The 12905-nt window shown below is 37.9% G+C and overlaps 1 protein-coding gene across 2 annotated transcripts in view; it reads left to right on the top strand.

Annotated features, from left to right (window-relative positions):
* The first annotated feature begins 426 nt into the window (after window positions 1-426).
* Ir76b (Ionotropic receptor 76b) overlaps window positions 427-12905 on the top strand; it is a 54390-nt gene continuing 41911 nt past the window's right edge. The window contains exon 1 of one of the 2 annotated variants that reach the window (XM_067050236.1): window positions 427-517. In XM_067050236.1, the coding sequence (XP_066906337.1) occupies window positions 457-517 (61 nt within the window). In that variant the 5' untranslated portion in view covers window positions 427-456. The remainder of the gene's footprint in view (window positions 518-12905) is intronic. The other variant, XM_067050241.1, reaches the window with a different exon arrangement.

Here is a 12905-nt window from a genome sequence, read left to right as displayed (position 1 = left end):
GCATGGTTTATTAAATCAAGCATTTCTCCCTCTCTCACTAATTCCCTCTCTCCCTCTCTCTCTCTCCCTCCCGCCCCCACTCTCTCTCTCTATTATTTTGATTACTTTTAGCTTAATTTATCTTTATTATACGTTGGAAGTAGTTTGAAGTGTTTTTGCATAGAATATACCCTCAAGTTTGACCAACAGTTAAAAACAAATTACACTATTATAAAACCTATGTGAGGCCCACTCGGCCGATCTGGAAATACAAAAATATTTATGAAAGAAAAATAGTACTCGATAATTCGGTTAGAGATGTTCCAAACTGACAGACACGCTCATCAAAGCTATCGGAATGACTGGTAACATCAAAAAGGAGATAAAAGGTGAGTTATGGCCGGAATCGAATTATGGAAATCGATTACAAGAACGGAGGTGGGGGAAGCTGATATCGCAGAGGGAAGGTTGCCTGCGATGCAGGGGCTCTACTACCTCCTCCTGGCTCTATGTTCTAACTATCCACCGCCCCCCAGTGGTGAGTCTTCCATCCAAATACTGGCCATCTTTCCACCCCTATCTAATTTAGCAATATTGAATAATGGCAGCTTCTTTTTTTTTTTTAATGACAAGACGAATTTTTTAAACAAAACCGGGCCGGTAATCCATATGGATATGTTCTTATACTCAACAAACAGAAATATAAATGAGCCTTACATTTCGAAAGTGGACGCAGTCCATTTTCCAACAAAAAAAAAATTGGTTAGCTAACTCAATATATACATGAACTTTTCATTATGGAGCAAATTGTTACTAATATGTTTAAAATCACAAAAAATAAGTTTTGAAATGTATTTATTTCATTACTTGAGTGAATAAATACTTTTTTTTTTCAGATAATACAAATTTTTTAAAGTAATTTTAATTGAAATATTACTTAGCATTCACATAGTATAACAATAATTTACTTAGTGACTAAAAGGAAAAAAGAAATTCACTAAATTTAGAACTGCGCAACAAAAAACTGAAATGATTAAAAAAAAGCCTTTTAACTTTTCATCAATTGAATAAATTCATTAAAAAAAATTTGAAGAAAAGAAAATGTTTTTTGCGGGTACTCAAAAAAGTATATTTTCATGTTAACTATATGTATGTATAATCTTTTAAAAGATAATTAATTCTCTTTACTCGTTACACTATGATTTTCTCTATATTTATAATAATTAATTAAATATTAGTAAAATTATTAACATCAACAAATACTCCCATCTTCAGAAATATTTACTATTATTTAGACAATATCCTACGAATTGGAGCCTCTATTATGAATACCTAACTAATACCTTGCATATGACGATAGTCGTTATGATTTTTAAGTGTTCATTCAACATGCAACATTTATTAACTTACAATAAAATAGAAAAAAAAAGAAGAAAACTGTATTGTCAAATAATATGTTACTATTCTCTAAAGTAAATAATAATTTTTATTTGTGTGTATATTAACTGTTTATTAATTTTTATAATTATTTTTAAGGAGGTTTGCATTATTTTTGTAATCGATTTTTTATAACTTTAGCTTACTTTTTATTTTTTCGAAATTTTGTTAATAATTTAGCACCATATCAAGTTGTTGCAAACTCTATTTGTATGGGGCCTATCCCCAAAGAAAAATAAATATTTAAACTCATTGAGATTTTGTAACACCGAAATTTACTGATTAATGGAGTGATAAAAAAGTATATTTTAAAGGTAGAGTAAGTCTCATTGTGAGAGTTTCGAATGGATATGGAAAATATAATGTAGTAAAATTTTATTATATCACAAATTTATGATTAATTATCGAAGTATAGTTGAATTATGCGCAATGAGTTTGTTAAAGATTATTTAATTTCGACTCGCCAACGGAATCATTCTGGTTTTCCTATATTCCCATGTAATTATTTGTTCATGATAAATTAAATTTTTTTAAAAAACTGCATAAGAATATTGAATATATCAAAGAATCTAAAGATAAAATTTGTGAAACTTATTGTATGAATTTCAATATAAAATTTTTTTTTTGATTGGATTAACCTTAATGTGCTTTACTTGTAATATTATAAATTTCAATAAGTTCTCACCTTCAAGATACCACATATATTAAATTATAACAAAACATAAAAAAAAAAAAAGACAACTATATTGTAAAATTGTATGTTAAAATAGTAACTATACTATATACTTCAAAGTAAATGATAATTTTTATTATGTAGTAAAATTTTATTATATCAAAAATTTATGATTAATCATCAAAGTAGTAGTTGAATTATCAATGCACAATGACTTAATTATAAACTATTTAATTTCAAATTTCCGTAAATGCCCTTGTAATTTTCACCAATTTGTTTATACTAAATTAAATTTAAAAAATTGCATAGGAATATTAAATATATTAAAATATCCATACAGAAAATTTGTGAATTCGAGTATGAATTTTAATTTAAAAAGAATTAATTGGATTGCTTAATGTGTTTTACTTGTAATATTATAATTTTCAATAAATGCTCATCTCAAAATACGCCCGACAGCGATACTGTTAAATATGTTGGATGTTTTTTTTTGAGAAGCGATCCATATAATAAAACATAATCCATAAAATCCATGTAAGTTATTCTACTTAACAACAATGAATGCGGATGGACTACCAAAACCTACTTATATATTAAATAATACCAAAATAAATTATCGAATTAAAGTATATTCAATTTTTAGAAGATGATTTCTTAATCAGCCATGAAATAGCCATTTAAAAGTCTCAAATTAATTAAATTGTTTTCAACAATTTACAGTGTTTTTGTTTTTGAAAACTGAAAATTTTAGAGAATACTCCCTAGACCTCTAATACAAATCTGGTAAAAATAGTTAAAAACTTTTAGGTTACTTCAACAATACGAAATTATTATTAATTACAAATTTAGATTGAACAGTACATCGGATAGGAGGGTAATGTGTACAAACTATACAAACCTACAGAACAAAATCTGTTTTCATAATCTTAGCATTGATATTAACAAGATAACACAAAGTAAATTTCAATTAAAGAACAGTCTCATTAGGTTTATTACACACTATATGCTTTAAATAATGCTTATTGAAATCCATTCATGCTGATCGGAAGAAACTAAAGCATCTTTACATCCATAAGCCCACTAAAAGGCATAACTTATCGGAGAGGAGGGCGAAACCATAAATATCTACAGAATGTTGAACAAATCACTAAATTAACGGATATCTTCTACCGAAAGAATTCTCTGAAATTTACCTTTTTCTTAAACTTTTTTTTAGAAAATATACCTCTCTAAATAGCATTTATAAGCAATTTCGAGTACGATAGCCTTTTTGAATTATGTGTATAATTCTTTAGTTCTGAACCCAATTAAAGATGTAAGGCCTTAACAATGCACGCTCATAGGTTAGGCAGCAGCAAATAGGAGATGACTTGGCTGGATGAGTTTTACAGGTACTCGCCGTAAATCCTCGCAGAATAGAGACTTCTCTCCGTAAGGTATTCACTTACGGTCGTAAAGGGGATAGCAAGTCTTACAGGTATTCGCTGTTGTTCCTTGCGGAAAGGTAATTCCACTCCGTAAAGAACTCAGTTACGGTCATAAAGGAGGTATTCGCTGTAGGTTCTGACTTAAGAACGAAAAGGTATATGATAGAGGATGTGAACTGTAGGAATGAGTATGAAGTAAGAACACATAAGATCAATGTAATAGTGGAATAATAAATCCATTTAATGTGACAATTTACTATTAACCAAGAAGTTGCAAAATCGGGTAATCACACTGCTAAGAAGGCAAAGGTTGGTGAGAGGCACAGCCTAATAGAAATTACTTTACGATCTATTATTATATTCTATTAATTGTGTTTATTCTTGGAAATAATATATTTACAATGCACTATAATATTTTACATAAACTATCTAATCGTAATCTATAATAATGATTAAAATCGCTATCAAAATCATAATATAAAAATATTTACAATTAAATTATATAATCATTAATAAATTAATCTCATACTATCTTTTGGATAACCATGGGTAGCGCTCTCTGTTGAGCAGTGATGGTGGTGGAGAGAATAATGAGAAAAAAAAACAGAAACCGGTCTAAAGTTTGCACAACAGTATTATTTAATTTTTAAAAATAAATTTAGATGCCTTATTGAAAAGATTTTAATAAGAAGGGAATAAACATTTTATCAATATATATTTTTTTATTTTTGTATATATTTTTAATATTTATTTATACATATATTTGTTACTTTTTTATATCTATTTGTATTTTTTTTTTTATGTATATTTATATACATAAAATAATTTTTTTTCATCTATCACTACTTTTATCAATTATTCTTTTAAAGTCATATTGGGTTGAAAGCGAAAATATGGGGGGAGGAAAGGGTAGAAAAGAAAGAATGAGAGGAAAAAAAGGTGGGATTAACAAAAAAAAAATCATGAAAAAGAATTTTATAAAAATTAAAGAACCAAAGCGATAAAACAAAAAATAAATAAAAAATCATATTGTACATCTATATATTGTTAATTGTTTACTTGTTATGCCTATGTATTGTTGGTAAAAACAAATTGTCAGATTAGATTAAAATAAATATGTTGTAGCAACCCAATGATGTTAGGCAACACATGTTTGTTGTTTTTAATAAAGTTTTTCCCCTCGTAAATGTGGGACATGTCAGATATAACGAGGTGCACTTCCTGAACCATTACGTCTATATTTTTCAGTTTTGAATTAAAAATACCAATAACTATATAATATTATTGCGCCAAAACATATTGTAAGCTCTCAGTCATTTAAACAAAACATAAATGGATCTATAAATATAGTGTTATGTACCAGTTTTCACTAATTTCGAAATGAAAAACACTTGAAGGTGATGTGTGTGTTGACTGTTGATTAATATGAGGAAAAGATAGTCGGGTTGTGGTTGGGAGTGAAAAATAATCATAAGTAGTTCTTATATTATTATGACAACGTTTCGGCCTGGATTGCATGCCTTTCTCTGGGTAGCTTTTGGACATTGGACTGATGTCCTGTGTTCACGTAAATATTTATATCTTCGAAGGACTAATCCAAATCCAGAATTGTTACAACTGTTGGCAGCTGAATCTCTGCTTCTCCGACCCTTATCAATACCTTTTAAATTATTTTTCGTTTGTAATTAAATTCGTATTTAAGGTTTTGTGGTGCAAAAAAATAATACATCAAGCGGAGAAAAAAATATTCTCAACTTAATCTAATTCAGCCTTGCACCGAATAAATGTTCAATGAAGCTTAGACAACCCAAAACTCAGAATAGGGCGTTTTTTAATTTTTTTTTATATCCAGTAATGGTGAGTGACCAACAACTCAATGTGACCAATTCCGGGCGCCAAAATATATGTTTATATAAATATTGTATGCAAGCACTCACACATAAATAATGTTTTCAATAAGATAATAGTTTTAAATTTCTTTTTTTTCTAAATTGGTTTTAAAAAATTGGAAATACGTTATACGATTTTAGCTTGATTGCTTTTAACTATGTTGTATGATATATATAAGTATATATATAAATTAACTCCCCCCACCAGTTTACGAACAATCCTCGTAAACTTCAACTATACAATAAATTAATATAAAATACAACAACAATAACCATTTACAATAAAGTGTATACAATAAACAAAACAAAAGATTGACACTTCTCATAAACCTTTATTACAAACTAAAAGTAAAGCAAAAAAAAAAAATAAAATCATGAATTTATACAATTAAAAAAAAAATAAAATCATGAATTTATACAATTAAAAAAAATTGCAACGTAATTTATTCAGTACATCGCTATAATCAAAGACAAATTAAAGAAAAATTAAATCACCGCTTGAGAAAACATAACACCACAGATAAGTTTAGATGAGTACACTCCGGATTAAAATTGCACAGGTGTTTCGGTTAGAGGGACTTTATGTTGTTCAATATGAACGGTCCTGCGCTTTTTGGGTTCTATAATACTCTCAATAGTTACAACATTATGTTCTCTTATTATTATCACCCTGAATGGTCCCTCGTATCGCTGTATCTCCTTACCCCTGTTTGATCCCAACTTTCTATGTACAATTGCCCCAATTTTTATTATTCCCTTCCTATCTCTGAGGTTTAAATTCTCCCGAGCTACTCTCCTGGTTTTTCCCTCTCCAATTTTCCCTGGACTTTTTCCCATAGCTTTTTCCTAGTGACATGATTGTTGCTTATCTCGTCACCGTCCGCGGCCGTGCCCTTGTAGTCCCGCCGGATTCCCCAAAGCCCAAAAAGGATCTCAAACGGCGAAAACCCCGTAACGGTGTGCACCGAATGATTGTATGCGGCAATTGCCTTTGGCATTGCCACGTCCGGTTTCAGCCCTTGGTCTGCCTGGTACAATCGAAGGTGATCACTCAGCGTTCCGTGAAGCCGCTCTATGCAACCTCTACTTTTGGGGTGTCCTGGTGTGTTGAGGTGCCATATAACATCTAGGTCCTTCATTTCCTTTCGTATCAAAGAGTTGTCAAATTCTCTTCCACCATCCGATGAGATGCGTTCGGGAACTCCGTAGAACTGAAACCACAAGCGGAGAGATACCAATACTGCTTCCGGAGACCTATCTTGCACCTGGTGCGCCATTGCCGCCTTACTGAAGAGGTCAATCATGGTCACCCATTTATACCCCTTCCATGTAAATGTGTCGATTTGTAAATCTTTGAGTGGTGCATCTGTGGTAGGTGTCTTCTCCTGTCTTCCTTTAGGCAGATGTGTGTCGCACTTAGTGCGATGACAAACCTCGCAGCTTCCTATAACCTTCGATATAGTCTTCCTCATTCCCCACCAAAAGTATCTTCTCTTTAACGCTTGCATAGTCTCATGGATTCCCCGGTGATTTGTCTTTCCCTGATGACACGCAAAGGTGACTTCTCGTTGTTGTTCTTCTTCCAGAAGGGTTTCCACCATCAGTTTACAACGGATGACTGGACAGAACATTCCAATCTGTTCATCACACCATAGCGCCTTGATCTTCTCCCAAACGGTTTCGTTGCCAACATACAGGTGATGCTTTTCTCCAGGCTTCGAAACATTCTTCAGAATTCTACAGATCTGGTCATTCTTCATGCCTGGTTGCGACCAGATTGTCATTATTTTACTTCTCTCTTATTCATATGTTTAATTTTGGTCATTCCGGTGGTTTTCGTCTTCCAAATAATTTGTCTCTTCTTGCCATTAATTATTTCCTCCATTTCCTCTATATCCCCTGGTCTTTCTTCAACCAAACTCTCTTTATTCGAAGATTCTTCCTTACCATCTTCTTCCGCTTCATCCGGGTCTTCCTCTCTAGCCGTCCATTCCCTCATGACACCGGACGGTTCCCCATTTTCTTGTTCCACGGCGTTCGTGGTTATAGCTCGAGACAACCAATCGGCCATCTCATTTTCTTTGCCCGGTTTACATATAACCTCCATGTTATATTGCGCTAGAAGCTCCTTCCAGCGAGTTATCCTGATTGACGATTCCTTCAGTTTTCCCACCCACTGGAGTGGTCTGTGGTCAGTGTGTATCTAGAACCTTCTGCCGAACACATATGGTCTAAAGTGATCGACGGCCCACACAATTCCCAAGAGTTCTCGCTCCATTGCGCTGTATCTACTTTCCGTCTCCGTAAGGCACCTGCTGGCATACGCCACTGGGAGCTTTTTCGCTCCATTTTCTGGATAGCTGAAACTTTATCCGGGTCTGGTTTAACTCCCTCCCAAGAAATTCTGTGACCCAAAAAATGTCTTATTCTCTGGAACACGCTATTCAAGTGTCGCACGTGTTCAATCTCGTTCTTACTGAACACAAGGAGGTCATCCATTTAAATCTGACAGACGGATTCGTCAATTCCTCTCAGAAACTGGTCCATCAGGCGCTGAAAGGTTATGGGGTCGTTATTGAGGCCAAACGGCATCCTTGTAAACTCATAGTGACCCCTTTCAAAAGTGAATGCCGTCTTATGTTGATCATTAGGGTGCATCTTAATTTGATGATACCCAGCCTTCAAGTCCAGTGTACTGAATAACATCGCTCCGCCCAGCCTGTCTAAAATGACTTCAAATATAGGGATTAGATACTTTTCGTCAATGGTATTCTCGTCCAGCTTCCTGTAATCTACCACCACTCGTACGTTTCAGTGGTTTCACCTGGCGCATTCTTCTTTTTAACCGCCAATAATGGACTATTGTATGAAGATGTACTATCTATAATGATTCCCTATCGTTTTAAACTTTCGAGTTCCTCCCGGATGTGGTGACGTAGTGTTTGTGGGTCTCCTTTCCTTTACATATGTTACCCTGTCCTGCTTCAGTGGGATCTCATGGACAGTCTTCCCGGTCGCTCCGAGGATATCCCCTTCTGTAAAAAAAATATCCTGGTATTCCCTGTTAAGTCGTTGTCTCCAGTCCTCAGCTTGATTGATTGCCCCAATCCGTGCACCCTCATTCCTCTGTTGTTGATGACATTTGTAGGTTTTACCACCTATCTTAATCTTCCATTTTTCCTTGCTATTCTTAATCCAAGGACCCACCTTCCCTAGCAGGACACACCCCACAATTACTTTATATTACCTCGGCATGGTCTTTATAATATGCACTTTCAAGATGGTTCAAACCTATTTCCGCCTCTCCCTGTACCTCACAAGGGCCACCTAAGGTGATTAACCTAAACTGACATACCTAAATCCGGTGTGCTCTCTCTCCACTAGACAACTTCTCCACAGCCTCTCGACATATGATAGTACTGGAACTACCGGTGTTTACCAGACACTTCACTCCTGCAATCTCTATTATAGGCAAACCGGCGTGTCCTCCTCTCATATGGTTGATCTCCAACGTGCGGTAGCTCCTCTGTGGGTACGCTCCTCAGAACTCTCCTCGTGTTCTAGCTGCTTCTCCTTTTCGTCTCCAAGTCCTCCTCTTACCTTGCTGGCTATCCTCTCGCTCATAGTCACCTGCTTCAGCTTCTGTTCCTGAGGTTTCGGACATTTCCGTGGATTCACTCATGGATCCGTTCGTTCTTCGAGAGATTACCCTTCTCCATAATCTCTGAGCATTGACCTCCATCGGTTCAGGCACATTTTGTTCCCGCCCCCGATACATATAGAGACACAGTCGAGCTATATGTCCCTCTGTCCCACACTCAAAACATCGGGTACGGGGTCATTGTGCTACCAGGTGTCCAGTTTTACCACACTCATGGTCCTCCCGCCGACCATTGTTTCTGGGTTTTACTTGGCTCCTTCTATTTTCTGTGTTACTTTTTTTCTCTCTTCTACCGTCTTTTATTCTCCTAGGGTTTGGCATGTTTCTTGGCCGATGATATTCCGTCCGAGTTCCACCCTGGCTCCTCTACTTCCATTTGGGCCTCCACCTCTCTAGTGCTTGTATCAATGAGATCTTGAGCACATTCCACAAACGAGCTGTCTCTCGGCATTCCCTCTTTCTTCCCCAGTTCTTTTGCCAACTGCATCTTCAGTACCATGGTTAGAAATTGCATCCTACTTGCAGTACTTGGATTGTCTACATCATCTCGCTGAGTCTATCTTGAATTCTGTTATAGCGTCCCAGGAGTTCTGCGGCATACTGCCCATTAGACGCATACCGCTGCTTTCAGTACTTTTGCATCCTCGTTGTCCAATAGATCCTCCTACATCTTCACTTCTAATCGCCCCATCAGGCGATCGCCCCCTTTTAAAAAATGAGTTAGTTCCCCGGTCTCTCCGGTGAATTTTTATAGGTCCGATACCGCCTTTCTCAGGTCCTGGGCAGTTGCCGTATCCATGATCCATTCTAGCGTCGTGGCATGAAATTGCGCTAAAGAGACTTCTGGTAATGGTTGCATCACCTGTGGAGGTGGGTTGGCAGCTGCTGAAGCTTGGTTGACTGCAGCTTGAGGTTGGTTGTTTTGGTTCATATTCTCTAGGTTCAGAACTGCTTTTCCCACTAATCCGTTACTGGTCATAATTCAAAGAGAACAATGAAAAAAAAATTTTCTTTTAGACTGAAAATTAAAACGGTATCTAAAGTTCCCGGGTTTCGGCACCAGTTAAGTATCGGCGAAAGCCAAATGTCAAAAAAGGGAAGAAGGAATAAGATGTAATTCGTTCTGCCATTTCTGGTACAAATCTCCTGTAGTAATTGAGAGCCCCTAGTAACCACCTAATTCCTTTCACGTCCCTAGGTACCGCTATATTGTGAAGGGCCTCTACCTTGCGTGCGTCTGGATGAACCCCCATACTGGAAATCGTGTGTCCCAGAAAGCTAATTTGTTCCTGCCCTAACACCGACTTCTCCTGTGATAGTTTGAGGCCAAATTTCGTAATTCTCTGAAATATGGTTCTCAGATGGGCTTCATGATCGCGCTCGTTTTTGCTAAACACGATCAGGTCGTCCATGTACACCTGGCACATGGCTTCATCTACTCCTCTCAAAAACTCGTCCATTAAACGTTGAAAAATGATTGGGGCATTCTTCAGCCCGAAAGGCATCCTAGAAAACTCATAGTGGCCTCGCTCGAATGAGAATGCTGTTTTTGCCTGGTCCTTCGGATGCATTTTAATCTGGTGATACCCAGCTTTAAGGTCGAGAGTACTAAATATGGTAGATCCTCCTAATCTATCCAGTATGTCTTCTAAACATGGAATGGGATATCTTTCGTCGACCGTGTTTTCGTTCAATTTACGGTAATCAATCACGACCCGGTATTTTTCCTTATTATTTCCCGGTGCTGCCTTTTTCTTAACCGCCCACAGGGGACTATTATAGGGTGACGTACTGTTGATAATTATCCCCTTTTTTTTAAACTCTCCCAACTCTTCTCTCATATATCCTCGTAACGCCTGAGGATACCTCCGTTCTTTCACATATGTTATTCTCTCATGCACTGTCTCCCCCGTTGCCCCCAACACCTCCCCTTCTTTAAAAAAAGATGCGTATTCGCGCATGATCCCGTTTCTCCAGTTCTCCACGCAGCTTATCGCCCCCACCCTCATGCTGTTATCCCTGTCTAAACCCTGGCACTCAAACTCTTTTTCTCCTATTTTAATAACCCATCGCCCGTCTTTATTTTTAATCCGCGCTACCATCTTTCTCAATAGGTCACACCCTGCAATCGCTTTGTAATCTCTCGGCATTTTCCCCACTACGTGAACCGTGAGTTTATCTCACACAACCCCCAAATGACTTAACCCCATCCTTGCCTCTCCCATAACGCTACAGGGCCCACCCAAGGTGACCAATTTACAATCACATACCTGCACCTGCGGTGTCTTCTTTCCGTCACTCAATCTTCTCAACGCCTCCCGGCATAGGATGGTGTTCGAGCTCCCGGTGTCCACGAGATATCTCACTCCTCCCACGATGATAATAGGCAGACCGCCTTGCTTCCCTCTGATGTTGTAGCTGACTAATGTGCGGTCGCCTCTCCGCTGATACTCCCCTCAGATGTTGTCCTGACTTCTTCTTCTCTCCGGCGCTCGCCTCCATACCTGCCTGGGATTTCTCCATGAGTCCTCTCGTATTCTCTGCATTTCTTCTGCCTCAGTCTCTGACGCCTCGGAAGTTCCTGGTGACTTCGTGCTCAATCCTCCGGATCTTAGTACCCTACTTCTCTTTACTCTTTGGGCATTCACTTCCATGGGTTCACCGAGGTTCACTTCCCTTCTCTTATATATATAGGGACATTGTTTCGCGATATGTCCCTCGTTACCGCATTCAAAGCATCTGGTGCGCGGGCATTGCGCCACCAGATGTCCGATCTTGCCGCAACCGTGGCATTTTCGGTCCTCTCTTCTTCCGTTGCTCCTGTTCGCCTGGTTCGTCCTATTCTCGTGATTCCTTGCCCTGTCTCTCCTGCTATCCCTGTTTCCCGCTTTCTCCAGGGATTATTAGTATACCTTGGCCTATTATACTCCATTCGCGTCCAACCCGACTTTTCCACTTCTGTTCGGGCTGCCTCCTCTCGAGCACTTGAGTCCATTAGTTCCTGAGCGCATTCGACAAAGGAGCGTTCCCTCGGCAACCCCTCCTTTTTCCCCAGTTCTTTCGCTAACTGAATCTTCAATATTCCCGATAAGAACTGCATTCGGCCTTCGACTTGATCTGCCTCCATCATTTCGCTTTGCTTGTCTGCGATACGATTATACTTCGCTAGCAGCTCACAAGCATACTGACCGCTCGACTGCCTTGGCTTCTTCATTTCCCTTAACATCATGAAAATGTCTTCCTCTGGAGCCCATCGTCCTCCTCCGAAAGCTTTTTTCAATCTAGCTTTGACTACGACCCAGGGTTTCCTCGTCTGCCTGGATCTGATTAAGGATGTTGCGTTTCACTCTACAGACGACAGCCGCCCTCAATGCTTCGGCGTCGTCACTATCAAGTAGGTTTTCATTTGTCTTCGCTATGATTCGGGCTATCAACCTATCCCCTCCTTTTAGAAAATGGTTCAATTCCCCCGTCTCCCCAGTGAATCGCTCCAAATCGGAGACAGGTTTTCTCAGGTCTTGAGCCGTTGCAGTGCGGACCTTGACCCATTCTAGGGTTGTGGCGTGAGCTCCTTCCAACGAGACTTCCGGTAGTGGAGCAAGCTCCGGCGGGGGTGGCTGGTTGACTGCCTCTGGAAGTGGTTGATTGTTTTCGATGTTAAAGTTGTCGAGGTTCAGCACAGGCGCTCATACAAAGTTAGTAGCCATAATTCCAAAGTCCGACCAAAAACGATAGAAAAGAAAAAAAAAATTAGACTGAAAAAAACAGGCTTCTTCTTGTGATTAAAATTGATTCGGTAATCCGTGATCCCGGGTTTCGGCACCAGATACGTGATAGCG

This window comes from Halyomorpha halys, unplaced genomic scaffold (assembly GCF_000696795.3).
Source record: "Halyomorpha halys isolate HHAL.00 unplaced genomic scaffold, Hhal_1.1 Scaffold375.1, whole genome shotgun sequence".
Classification (NCBI taxonomy): domain Eukaryota; kingdom Metazoa; phylum Arthropoda; class Insecta; order Hemiptera; family Pentatomidae; genus Halyomorpha; species Halyomorpha halys.
Note: the sequence above shows the minus strand (reverse complement) of the source record. Positions and strands in the feature narration are given on the sequence as shown.